The sequence below is a fragment of the Trachymyrmex septentrionalis genome, unplaced genomic scaffold (genome assembly GCF_001594115.1).
Source record: "Trachymyrmex septentrionalis isolate Tsep2-gDNA-1 unplaced genomic scaffold, Tsep1.0 scaffold16, whole genome shotgun sequence".
Taxonomy (NCBI): domain Eukaryota; kingdom Metazoa; phylum Arthropoda; class Insecta; order Hymenoptera; family Formicidae; genus Trachymyrmex; species Trachymyrmex septentrionalis.
The window spans coordinates 3,423,042-3,436,691 of record NW_017304758.1 but is presented as its reverse complement, the minus strand read 5'-3'; the positions used below and the strand labels follow the sequence as shown (position 1 = coordinate 3,436,691).

Below are 13,650 nucleotides of genomic sequence, written 5' to 3'. Positions count from 1 at the left end.
GCCACATGATATTTCTTTTCATATCTACGAATCATAATATCGTGAATACGATATGCATTTTAATGGACGGATTTTTTAAATCAATTGATCATTTGTTTCGCCTTCCGCGCGACATGATAATACATCAAGCTAAAATATACGAACGCGATAGTGCCGAATATTTTTTCGGGAAGTGAATCTCACGTGCGAATGATCAGTTAAATTGCGATTAAATTACTTTATCGAGTTTCAATTCCACATACGCGAAGTGCTCGTGTTAATTTTATTTGAAACTAGGATAAGTCTGTTGCTTTGAGGGTCGTCTACCATATATGCTCGTGGGTGACGTGCGAAAGTGATCCCTGGAAAAAATTAATCCCAACAAACGAGGAATCGATCTCGTAATACTCTAAAAGCATCCATGCGGCGCGTGGTATCGATATCGTGTTATCATCAATCGACATAGATTTGGAGGGAGTTTCACATATCCAGCGAGATAGAATGTGTTCCGCAAATAGATTCGACTTATTTCTATTCCCTCTTTCCAAGAGACTTCTTTTATTAAAGTTCTGAAAGCATTGTTAATCGACATAGAGGTTTGGAGGATGTTCCACATGTCCAGCGAGACAGAATATGTTCCGCAGTAGATTCGATTCATTTCTCTCTTCTTTCTTTTCGGGGAACTTCTTTTATTAAAAAACGCAATTCTAAAGCCATTGTGCGATTCGTATCTAGTTTCCGACTTTGAAAGAATATGTATATATGTATACTGACATGTGAATGCGTGTTATCAGAAAAAAAATAGAAAAAAGTCGATCCGATTTTGATAGATCATTGACATAAAAAATATATTTTTCGCATTTCATCAAACACAATAAAACGTTCGAAAACAAAAGAAAGAGTAGCACGTAGTTTAATGAAAAGAAAACTAGTGTTACTCGTTTTTGTTTACTCGAATAATAGTGGAAAGAATTTCAGTGGGCAAATGGAAAATCGTCGTATTGCGGGTTGCGTATGTGTATATGTCGAGAAAGCCGATCTATCAGTGAGAAGAATAAAAAAAAAAAACGAACGAAAATCCGAAGTGTGAACAATCGAACAAAAATACGCGATGCGCTTTTAAAGGGGCTGCATCGAAATGACGGAGTCTTTTGTTCTTGTCTTGATGATATATTAGCTACTGACATTTAATGGTTGTCGGTATAACTGATTTCTCGTTTATTAATAAAACAAATATGTGGAAATATGAATATCATACAGGAAATAATCGGTCGTAATTTGAGATCGTTTTATAATTGTATTCGATTTCGTTCAATTGAAATTAAATAATAAAATAAAAAATTTTTTTCATCGGAAAAGAACAATTGATGGAAAGGATGATATATTACAATTAATTGTTAATGTATTAAATGTTCCGAGAGGAAATCTGACGACTTTTAAATGATCAAGCACTGATTAAACGGCGATTGAATAATTCATAGCTAAAATGAAATAAATCTGTAATTTTATAAGGTTTATTTTTTACATATGATTTTCTTCTTATCTACAATCATCCATAGAAATTGGACTTGAGCTGCTCTCTTTAGCAATGCTTTGATTGCTATTGTAATATTGCAGTAGATTTTCACTGATCAATAGCTGTTTGGGAACAACTTCCAAAATGAATGTTAAGTTTAATTTGTGCTTTGCATAGACTGAAACACCTTCGGTGAGTTCCGGAGAGATTTCGTACAAGCGTTCCGACTTTAACTATGGTTAGTCTATGCAATTCGAACACACGCTTGTCTGATCGCTTTGTCACCTTCACAGACACTGACTAAATCCGCAAGTTTAGTTCAATGCAGTTCAAGCCTGACAATAAAACATAGATAACTAAAATAGTTTTCGCATGTTTTATATGTCTATCGACTGTTCTTATAGAATGTATTTAATTAATTTAAATTCTTTCCTTTTATCTTCTTCTGAGACACACAGAAAACAATAGGCAATTGATCAAGTTTAATTAATCAAGTTTTATTGTTTATACAAGATCTGCGCGAATAAAACACGAAATTAAAAGTAGAGAAATTGAAAAATCAAGAAAAAAAGGAGAGATCTCTTTAAAGTTTTTACGTCTACTTCAACTTTAATTTCTCAAATTGCGATTTAAATGGATTGACGAGTTGTATTGAACTAATTTGTGTACAAGGTCCGTGTTATATTTGATACAATTTACGAAGATTTATTAATGGATATAATTACGAAGAGATCTATTAATAAAATACAACATAATTTACTCACTTCGTTGTTGTGCTGCCATTGTTCGATGCCTCACAACCTTGCTCTTTCTCTTTTCGGATTTGTTGAATTCACACACACACAATATTCGTTGAGACACGGTTAATAATAACGCACATTAATCATCAGAATAGAATAATTGCACAAATTTACGCGGCACTCCCGACATTAGTTGCACGCGACGCACTTTATTATTCATACATCGTGATGGAAGAATAACGGGAAGAGTACGAAGGTCGTTATGTTATCACTACGATCTGTTTGACATTTGCAAATCTTCCAAATTAGTACAACGATCTAAATCTCGCAGATTATTTATTGGAAATCTTCAATAATTTATACCAATGATACATATAATATATGCATATAATATAGGTATGTATAATTTATACCAATGGTGCGTAGATGTTGCAAAAATAAAAAATTCAATGATATTAGCATTCCAACCGTGCGATACGAAAATAATGTCTCGAATTAATTAAAACGACTAATTAAACGACTAATTAAAATAAAATCTAAAAAATATACAATTAAAATTTACACAAAGTATATATCGCACACGTTTTTCAAATACTGCCAACACTTCAATTCTCAATAAAATACAACTATTATTAATGGATCAATTTATCAATTTTTTATTATTTGAATCATCGTTGATTCGTACAGTACTTTGTGCACTCAAACGTGAAGTTCATCAGGGAATCAAATAAAATCAAGAGAGATGTAGAAAATCCTAACTTATTGAATGTTTAATTATACGAAAAAGAATATTTGGAATAATATCTTCCGAGTTATCTCTCACGATCGCGAATTTTAAATAGTAATACGACAATAGCCGTGCCGGTTAATTTATTGTTGAAATATTGAACGTTTTTATAACACAGATTCGTGTTAAATATTCTATTCCTCAAATCAATTTTGATAAATAAACTATTATTACATGTCTCGCGTTTTGTTTTGTGAACTTATTAGCGTCGCCTAAGATAACACTTAATTCCGTTTGATTGAGAGAGAGGTTTAGAAAGAAAATACTCTTATTTGAGTCTTAATTGAACTTACTTAAAATTTGATTAAAAATATGTGTCACCAGCAAATTTTAACTATTAAGTTGTTATTTTAATATCTATTTATTAAAACAATAAAATTAATTCTAAATTGTCAACTAAACTCTTTAACAGAAACGCTATTATAAATAAAGGCTTAAGGCCCGGTTGCACCAACGTTACTTTGACTTTAAGCGAAACTTAAAATTCTATCTCTCCCACTCTCTCGGCTAAGAGAGAAAGTGGGAGTTTTAAGCCTCGTTTAAGTGAAAGTAATGTGCAAGGGCCTAAGATCATCTACGTTATCTGTCTTTGAACGACAAAGTTAATGTGTTTTTAAATAACTATGGTCTTACAAAGCAACCTCTGTCCATCCTGGAACATGCGGCAGCACTGAGAGGTAATATCTGATGTAATTCGCATATGCAGTACAAGTCCTGCCATCATATCACCTTTACAGGTACATGCTTTCATTGCATGGTTGTGTGACCTTAGATCTAGGATTCGCATTACTGCGGTTTCATTAGAGTTACGTAATAATCATATAAACTTCACAACGGTTATGTTATTACGGTTATGTAATAGTGACGTCTAAATATATCGGCAAAACTACAAGAGCGAATATAAAATTAACTTGACATTTTTAATATTATTATGAAATCGTAAAATCGACTAATGTCAAAATTATATGCGTTAAATTCGTTAAATGATAAAATAAGTTTAAAAAATAAAATATTTATAATTGGCACAAAATTATTACTAGACCCGCTTTGATCGAATATAGCCTTTTTCACTTATTTTCAATTAGATATTTTACAGTTTTATGCATTATTATACATTTTCTCAGTGATATTTTAGGAAACATAAGAATCTTGTATTACACATTTCATTAAAACAGCACCAAGTAGGAAATATATCTATTAAAAAAATGGAGCGTAGATATGTATATCCAACTAACCTCCATTTCTTGGAATTTTCAGAGAGATATATATATCTTCTTTTCTAAATTAAAAAGTCAAAAGTAATAGTAATCGATCACGTCTGTGTTTGAAGATAACAAAGATTTCGCTTGTTTAACACTCAACATTGAATTATCATTTTTATTTGTCATATATTAAATCAACTTTCGTTGTAATTTATTATCGGTTTTATTTTAAAAAAAGTTTCATTGTAAAAAAAGCAGCAAAAACGGAAAGATAGGAAAGAAAGAGGAAGATGTAAAAATGATCTTTATGTATCTTATCTTGCTTTATTATATCTTTATTAAAAGTATTACAAGTAAATAATAATTTATATTAATTATTATAATTAAATCATGTAATTAACTTGGTACATTTTTGAAATAACGAATTACTATTTGTTCTATTATAATTATAAGGGATTTTTGTTTCGAGAATATCGTAATGTGCGATTACAAGGCACTCTATTCAATAGATTTCATTTAATACTATTACAATGAATAGAATTCATATATTAGTGATTAAATGGCAAGAAGCAAAGTAAGTTTAAAAATAATATACTCTGTTCGTTCCCGGCAGACTTCAAGCATCGAAAATATCAAAGACGCACCGAATGGCGCATAGGCGAGTGGCATCCTATCATTCAATTAAAATTTGTGACGTAGGATGAAAGAAAGCTGGGTAAAAGAGGGAAGTAAAGTGAGCAGGAAAAAAATGATGGAATGTCAAAACAAAGGAAAGGTGTGACAACGCGCACTAAGTAAGACCACTATATGTATTTATTTATCGCAGGATTTTATGGTTCAAAACAGTGTTGACGCTGTGTAAATAATAGCGCCCTGATTTGGTGACGTCGGGAAAACCATGTCTTCGAGTTCCGCTCGATCCTTCGTACTGTTTTGACAAAGATATGCTCGGAGAGCCTCGACGAATTGCTGAACTCCGTTTTTATCAATAATAGCTACGATGCAACCGCCCCAACTGCATTGCGAAAATAACGATTTCATTTTCATTGTGAAGTAATAAAAGTGACAAATAATATGTGAAATTAACAATATACAAGAAAATATTGAATAAATATTAATATAAATTTAATATAATATTATTTGATAAATTCTCATTGCAAAAAGCACTCTATATTTGGTATAGCAGAAAATTCAATTTAGATATAATTTACATTTTCTTGTCGTGTGTGAATATTATAATATTTTAACTTGGTGTAATAATATACTTACCCAGCTCCTGTGAGTCGAGCGCCGAATGCACCGCAAAGTATGGCTCTTTCGACGAGCGCATCCACGCTAGAATGGCTGCACTCGTACAGTTTATAGAGACTGGCGTGGCTCTTCGACATCAGGTTGCCTAGATGTTGAAGCTTCTCGTGTTCCATTATGCTGCCCTCCTCGTTTATATGGCGGAACGCGAGCACTCTGTCTGCCTCTGCGGTGTAAAAGCAGTGGTGCAGTTAATCGAGCCGAGTTTACTGACCACCATGATAATGAACTATCGCGCTTTTCAATGCGATGATGATTCAATGTAACATTTAACAGATATTTGCAGAGTGTTTAACGCTAACGAGTGACGCTAATCGATTTGAAATTAATTAATATGTGCGCTTTATCGTAGCATTTGTTGCACTGGGAAAGAGACATTATATTTGTACTTCACTGATACAATGTATTTGATGAAAGTACACATATTCAAGTCAATAACTTGAATTAAAATAAAACAGAGACATTATATTAAAATAGAAGAGAAAAATTAAATTAAATACAAATTTTAAACGTGAACATCAGTTTTTTGTATGATTAATTATTTTCTGCTCCAATATTTAAAGCTCCATATATTTGAAAATGAATTATACAAAAATGAAGTAGGCTGCATGTTCACAGCTGTGACAAATTAATAGTGCAAAAAATAAATATGATTTAATTTTTTCTCAGAACAAGAATTTTTTGGTATATTTTTATAAGTCCGTTCTATCAATTGCAAATGTTTGATTGAAAAAAATATTTTTATTCAAAGATAATCTGACAGCATTTTTATCGTGTATTTTCTTGCTTCTGACGTTACAATCTGGGGTAATAGTGTAGGGTAAACAGGAGCCTTAAGTTCAGAAAGTTTAGAATCGGACCTTTCAAACCTTTTAAAAGTTACAATCGACATGTGTCTAGCAAAATAATTTATAGCTTCATAGAATATAATAATGCTCGTACATAATTAATTTATGTGCAGTTTCATGCACAAAACCAATAGATGCTGTAACTTCTGAGATTCGACCTGCAACTTTTTACGCTGCTTTTACGCTTGATGGTAATATCGAGAGATAAGATGGAAAATACTTAAGTACTTTAATAACTCAGTTAATGCGACGAAACGAAGTACGATTCCTAACTTTTTAATAAATCTTCAAACTTTTTTCTAATGAGTATGAAATTCACAGAGAATTGTAATGCATTTGCTTGCGTGAGAAAGTTAAGAATACATTGGTGCATAAAAACAAGGAAGGGTTTAAGCTCACTTGATTTATCGGATTTAAAATAGCGTTTGGCGATTTACCAGCGTATGAAAATTGATGCTTTACCTTGAAAAACGTGCAGAGCCCGTTGCTGCAGTTTGAACGTTTGCGAGATATTAAAGGAACTGACGAGAGACGTTTTCTTCAATCGTTCGTAATCCGTACTGAGGCTCTCGCAGATCTACGAGAAAAATTTATATTCCATCGGTAATTGTCCTTGATTCATCGTTAATGACAAGACATTCTTCCGATATCAAATTTAACACGAATGAATTACACGAAACTTTTTTTTATTATCTTTTATAGTGCAATGTATGAAGTTTCCTTTTTTGTGAGATGCACTTCTTTAATAATCTTTAAGAAGATATATACCCTGCGTTGAGAAACTGTTATACAAGAGAAAAATCTCTCCCTTTTTATTTATTGCATTACAATGTGTACCTCATCAAGAGTATACGGCTCTTCGTGTAGTTCTGTCATTACTACAGTAACCATCTCGTCCAAATTTAAAGCGAGTCTCTCCTGAATGTCGATTAATCTTTGAACACGCTCCCAATCCATATTTCTTTTCTTGGCTATCATCTAAACAGAATATAGATAGATTTCATTGCTTAGTTGAGGGAAAGGAGATCGTGATATAATATCGTGAATAAATTATTGCGTATTTGCATGAAATCTATATTTTTCTTCATATATTATTAAATTCAAGAATACATGGCTTTTGAGGGGAAGTAAAAGCGAAGGAAATTGAATCAAGGAAGTTAAAAGTTAGAAAATGTCCTGAATAAATGCAAAATGCATCAATCAATGTCTATTGAAGAAGCAACGAGCGTAAACGGGAAAAGAATCTTAATCTTTGATAAGATAATTTTTTGTGTTTATTTTTATGAATATTTAAAGGATTTGAAAGATTTTGAATCAAGAAAATAAATTAAATAAGGGCGTATAATTATAACTGTCATTTAAATTGATATTTGAAAATATGTAACATTAGTTACGACGAAAATTCCGTTTTTTTTTTAAAGATACGGTATTACTGTAAAAAAATATAAATACCTGTGCGGCCAATCGGCATTCCGCAACTCTGAGGTTATAGTCGGCGGTTGAGGCTTTGTTGTGATATGCTTGACTATGTGCTATTACGAACACTGCATTTTCTGGCAATGTTACATCAGTTGCACGCAGAGGATTAAACTCTATCAACTTAGCCGTACCTTTACGAATAAATAGACAACATTACGAAAAAACGGTATATTTTGAACTTTTTAATATGAATCTAGAATCTTGTATGATCACAAAATTATATATATAAACAGTTTTGAGGATTACCATAGATTGATTCACGAGAAATATTTTCTTCTAATTATTTAATTTTTAAAGATATATCTTACAAAATTTTATTATGATTTAATTTCGTATAAGAATAATAAGGAAGAATCAAGCGAAACCAACAAAAATAGGTGAATAAATAACAATATTTTATTCATATAAATTAATAAAAGTCGGAATTACCTGCTTTCCCAAGAAAAGCGATAGCTTGGTCCATTCCACCACCTTGAGTGCCGATATGTCTCTCTGCTCGAGCACTGATAGTTGCCAATTCATGCTTTGATAACTGGTGCTATAATATACAAATAGCTTGTACTATTATCACAAATAATAATATCTGTGATAACGACTACAATTAATAAATATATTTATATTTAATTTAAAATAACAATTTGCGAAATAAATTTAAGATAAAAATTGTCAAACTAAAAGAAATAAAAAAATCTAAGCTTTATAGAAAGCTGAAAGGTATACGTATATAAGATAATGTTACTCGAAAAATAATACAAGGCATTAAAGGAAGTATCTCAAAGATCCGTAGTGTCTATGTCGCGTTCGATATCCGCTCGAGCACACAAAACCATCCAAGGCATTCCAACGAAATAGGATCTAAGAGCAGAAGAAGTAATGGAAGAAGTACTATACGAAGTAGTGATCGGTATTTTGACTCACTTGTCTAAACACAATACCTCTCAGCACTTAGTACTTGTGACATCGATAAATATACGATATCTCGTTTCTACATCGTTCATATAAGTTCGTTGGAAAACAGAAAAGTCTGGAGAATTAGGCGATAGAATTGCCGAGTATATAACTGCGCATCAAAGTGGAAAATAATAATAAATATCGTCAAAGTGAAAAATAATAATAAATTAAGGTCTAAAAGAGTAATTTGCGAACTTTTCAAACTACATCCATTCACGCGCAGCACGCTTGTTAATGATTTTTTTTAAACAACAATAGAACAGGGCTAATTAAAGTGCGACCTAATAAACATAGCACAATTCATTTTACAAACTACTACACACAAAATTAATGTTCACAATAAATAATGTTCGAACGTTTCAACTCACTTTGGAATTTTCACCAGTAATGAATAACCTTCAAAATGAATCTCGCGAAACGTTCGAATACTTATTTGTTACGAACATTAATTTTAAACTAGTTTCAGTAAAATTAATTGCGTTTTGTTTACCGCATCGCAACTTTCATTAACCTTACTCTGTTATTGTTATTTATTTTTTTTTTTTTAGATGACATAGCGCCCGTGATATTATTTCGTAATACGGGGCGGAAGATGTGATAATATTAAACGTTTCGCGCGTAAGATGAATAATTAAAGCACTCACCTGACTAGCGTGTACGACCGAGAGGAGCGCGGCCGAGACCAACGCGCTAGAACTCGAAAGGCCAGAATTAGGGGGAATGTTTCCCCATACCGCAATCAGAATTCCCGTTGGAACTGACTCCGCCGGGATTATTTCCAGCGCTCCTTTTACACCGCATAGAAAATATTTGTACCATGCCGGCCCGCTTTCGCTATCGCTAATATAAGATCTGAAATGTAGCGAAACGCGATTATGCTACATTTACACGGAAAGAAGATTTTGCTGAAGTATTAAACAATTTAATTAGATACAGATTTGAAAATAATTTTATCGGACCGTCAGAATAATTATGTAGGACGTCCGAACTATTTGCTATAATGACATTGCTCAAATTAGTTACTACTTAGTTTGAGTAAAATTACGTTAGCACCTTTAACGCTTAAACGTTCCACATAATTATTTTGATGGTCTAGTAACGTTATTGTCGGATCTCTAATTAAAATTTTAGAAATTAAATATTTATTTTTAGAAATTAAATATTTCAGCAAAATCATTCATTCCATGTATGTACATTTATAGAAATTTAACTCTCGGCATTAAGGTGTTGCGAAAGGAAGATTATTATTGTCAGATATTTTATTCATATATTTAGTTCCTTTTTATTGCCTTGTCTGTTATCACTGTAAAAATTAACGCGTACATATATGACAGAAAAATCGGAAAATCGATAATGGTATAGATGATGGTATAATTCGCTAAGTCTGTCATCTGAGTTATATGCTATCCGACGTGGTTGCGCGACATTGAATAATGAATGAGATTAAGAAAGTTCATATTATCTTCTTCGGTATTATACATGGAGCAAAGAAAGCGCGGAGGTAATTTAATCCAAACGAGAGCGAGGTTGCGCGCGAGCACAATATCATCTGCTTTTCTTACATTACGCGTAGCACAAGTCCATTGATAATTCGGTGTTTTTTTTTTTATTAGACCTTTACATCGTAAAATAACTGCCATGTTTTTCATTTAGATTAATTTAATTGCGAAATGGATTTTATCTCAACCAATGCGAACGCACGTACACTGTACGGATAAATCGCACATAATTCTAGTTTCAGCGTCATAATCCAAGATGGCCGCGGTAAGGGATCAGCAGGCTTAAATTGTTAAGGAGCTATAAGTGCTTATAAGTGCCTAAGACCACAACTGTGAGCACGACGTGCATTATAGAGATGTTACATTATATGCCACGTGCGTAGTTTGCTATATATAGTATTAGATGCGATATGTATCGTAAGATCTTGATAATCTCGAGTTTCTTAAAAATTAATGTACCGTTTAGTTTCTACAAAATATTATAAGGTTAATCGAAAAATTCTCAAACGTGTCTAAACTATTGATTTTATCTATTGGATTCTATCTATTGTAAATGAATTTAGATTCCTATCAACTTACCCTGTATTGTCGAAACTGCATCGGAAGTCTTCGTATTTCGAATCTATATTGGTGAGATGAATTTCATTATCTTTCGATAATGTTACCGCGACAAGAATATCTTGTTCAATGGCCATTGGACAGACTGAATATCCGCAGTAATCGATGTGCTCGCCTATCAGATTAACTCTGTAACGGAACCAGAAGTAATGTATCTAGTTAGCATAACTTGCAGAATCTCTAGAAGCTATGGCTCATATTCAGGATGCGCTTATGATGTCAGCGCGCATTTAATATACATATAATTACATTACGTATAGAATTTTAGAAATAAAAGCGCACATTTATTGATAAAAGTACATTCTGAATGGGCCTACAAAACTTATGTAAATACCGCGTTTCCAAAATTAAGATATAAATTTATTTGACAATTATATAAGATCCGTATATAATTGTGTTATACATAATGTCTTATATAATTAATTTCGTATTAAGCATTTGATAATAGAGCTTGTAAGGTTTAAATTTTTTATTAAAAAGAAATTTACCTTCCTGGCACTCTAACGATAAAGGAAGGCTCTACATTGTATTTGGTGATGAAATGAGCTGCCAAAGTCTTCAATCGCGATAAAATGTCGGTGGTAGGTGCCAAAATAGGCACAAGATCATCCGCCTCGACGATACGGGTTCCATTAGCTTGATAGGACATTTCAATAGTCACCTACGCAAAAACGTAAGAAGTTCTTTTGAAACCGCGGGATGCTTCGTCCAATTATCTCGAATGTTATGTAATAATTTACATTACATCGTCTTGAATATTTCATCATCATTTTCATCGCACGATTAACCTAACAAAATTAATTATCATGTGATGCATGATTAAATGCTTTGCTTTGGTACTGGCAGTAACTTTGTCGATAATTACTATTTCAAGTTAAACTACATACAGGAAATGCATTGAGTAGGAATCAGTAATGTACAGTAATACAGTTACGCATTTCCAATTTAAGTCTCTTATCTTTGATCTAACCATATGATCGTGTAATAAGAATACATTTAGAAGACAATATATAATTTATATATCAATGCAATTAAATAATGCCTATTCAAAACTGGATGAAAATGTGAAGATTGCTTCATTTAAATTAACATCACATTATAATCGCAGACATTTCGATTCTGTTTCGGATCTTTATCAATGCTCCATGTAAATTGTTAACAAAATTCAGTCATCTCACATAAGAGTAATAATGTAACAATGATGTCATTTAGGATCCGAAACGGGATTGAAACGTCTGCGATTATAATTATGTTAATTTAAATAAAGCAATCTCCACATTGTCATCCAGTATTGGTTCGAATAGACATTATTTGATTGTATCGATTTATCTTAATCGAGCTTTAATACTTATGATTAGATTGATAATTAGATTGATAATTAGATTGATAATTATATTGATAATTTATATAATAATATATCAATTTCTCTGTAGAAATATAGGTAAATATTTAGTAGTAATATAGAAAGTATATTCTAAAATATACATAGACGTTTAAATAATTTCATAATATTTAATATATTAAATATATGGAATTGGTTGATATGATTTTTATACCTTCATAATTTATAGAAGGCAAAACAAGAATATTTTCAAGAAAATAATTCGTGACTACCTTCGATCGTGCTATTACAAAACGATAATTTAAAAGACGACTTTCTTTTACAAGATATGATGAAAGCAAGCAATAATAAATAATAAAAGTACATATTAAATTTTTAACGATTAAATTTTATTACAGTGTAAAGCTTCTATCTCTTGGGGTTCACTGGTCTTATTCAAACGTTCATTGAGGTCGCGCAGTACGGCTCGCCTTTTAATTCTAGGAATGGCATTTGATGGAAATGACGTTTAACATGTACACGGCGAAGTGGCTCGCAACGCAAACCGCATAACAAATCTGCTTCATCGAGAAATTAGTGACGAATTAATATGGCATTATAAGCTGAATAAGATTTGCAAAGCCATTAATACATGACGGCATAATTACATTTGCTGCTGCGCTAGAAATCAAACGATCAGCGCTACAACAATAGGATAACCCAATATATCGACCTAATATGTTTTACCTTTATGAGTTTCTTTTGAAAATATTTATTCGTACCGTCTCCGAAGGTATTGCACGAAATGAAAACTTCCTTACAATAATTAGGCCTTGTTTGTAGTTTGTATTATCCATTATCTTTATAAAGCTTTAATATTTGTTTCTTTTATCAAATGATAAGATGTATACATGTACAAATGATAATGTTGTCGATTGATGGTTGAGTGCTGCATAATATTTTAGTATACAAGTATTTATATCAATTAATATAATATTTAATATTAATATTTTTATCAATTAATATATAAAACAGATATTTTAAACTTGCATAGTTATGCATGATAGGGGCTTAATTTATCGATAAAGCGGAATCGCCTGGCTTAAAGCTTATTCTACAATGTGCTCTTTGTTTCCTGTTTCTTGTTCTTTATCTTTTGCTTTTTTTTCCTTTACAACCGTTTTATCGACAATTGTATTTCTTGTGTATTTCTTGTTTCTTTCGAAGTTCGTTAACTTTTATCTCAGGCGATATAAAATAAAAAACCGGATATAAGAAGCAAAAAGACAAAATGTAAAAAAATATCAGAAAACAGAAAACAAAATGCACATTGTAGAATAAGCTTAAATGTTATGCTCTCTCTCTCTCTCTCTCTCTCTCTCTCTCTCTCTCTCTCTCTCTC

The 13,650-nt window shown here is 31.8% G+C and overlaps 1 protein-coding gene across 1 annotated transcript in view; it reads right to left on the bottom strand.

The window, feature by feature from the left end:
* Window positions 1-4,633: 4,633 nt before the first annotated feature.
* LOC108745961 (N-acetylgalactosamine kinase) overlaps window positions 4,634-13,650 on the bottom strand; it is an 18,230-nt gene continuing 9,213 nt past the window's right edge. The window contains exons 2-10 of the mRNA XM_018482405.1: window positions 11,416-11,588; window positions 10,889-11,056; window positions 9,455-9,662; window positions 8,289-8,397; window positions 7,833-7,990; window positions 7,218-7,358; window positions 6,843-6,957; window positions 5,494-5,698; window positions 4,634-5,239 (exon numbers count right to left, since the gene is read on the bottom strand). Coding sequence (XP_018337907.1) covers window positions 5,062-5,239; window positions 5,494-5,698; window positions 6,843-6,957; window positions 7,218-7,358; window positions 7,833-7,990; window positions 8,289-8,397; window positions 9,455-9,662; window positions 10,889-11,056; window positions 11,416-11,576 — 1,443 coding nt within the window. The 5' untranslated portion in view covers window positions 11,577-11,588 and the 3' untranslated portion in view covers window positions 4,634-5,061. The remainder of the gene's footprint in view (window positions 5,240-5,493; window positions 5,699-6,842; window positions 6,958-7,217; window positions 7,359-7,832; window positions 7,991-8,288; window positions 8,398-9,454; window positions 9,663-10,888; window positions 11,057-11,415; window positions 11,589-13,650) is intronic.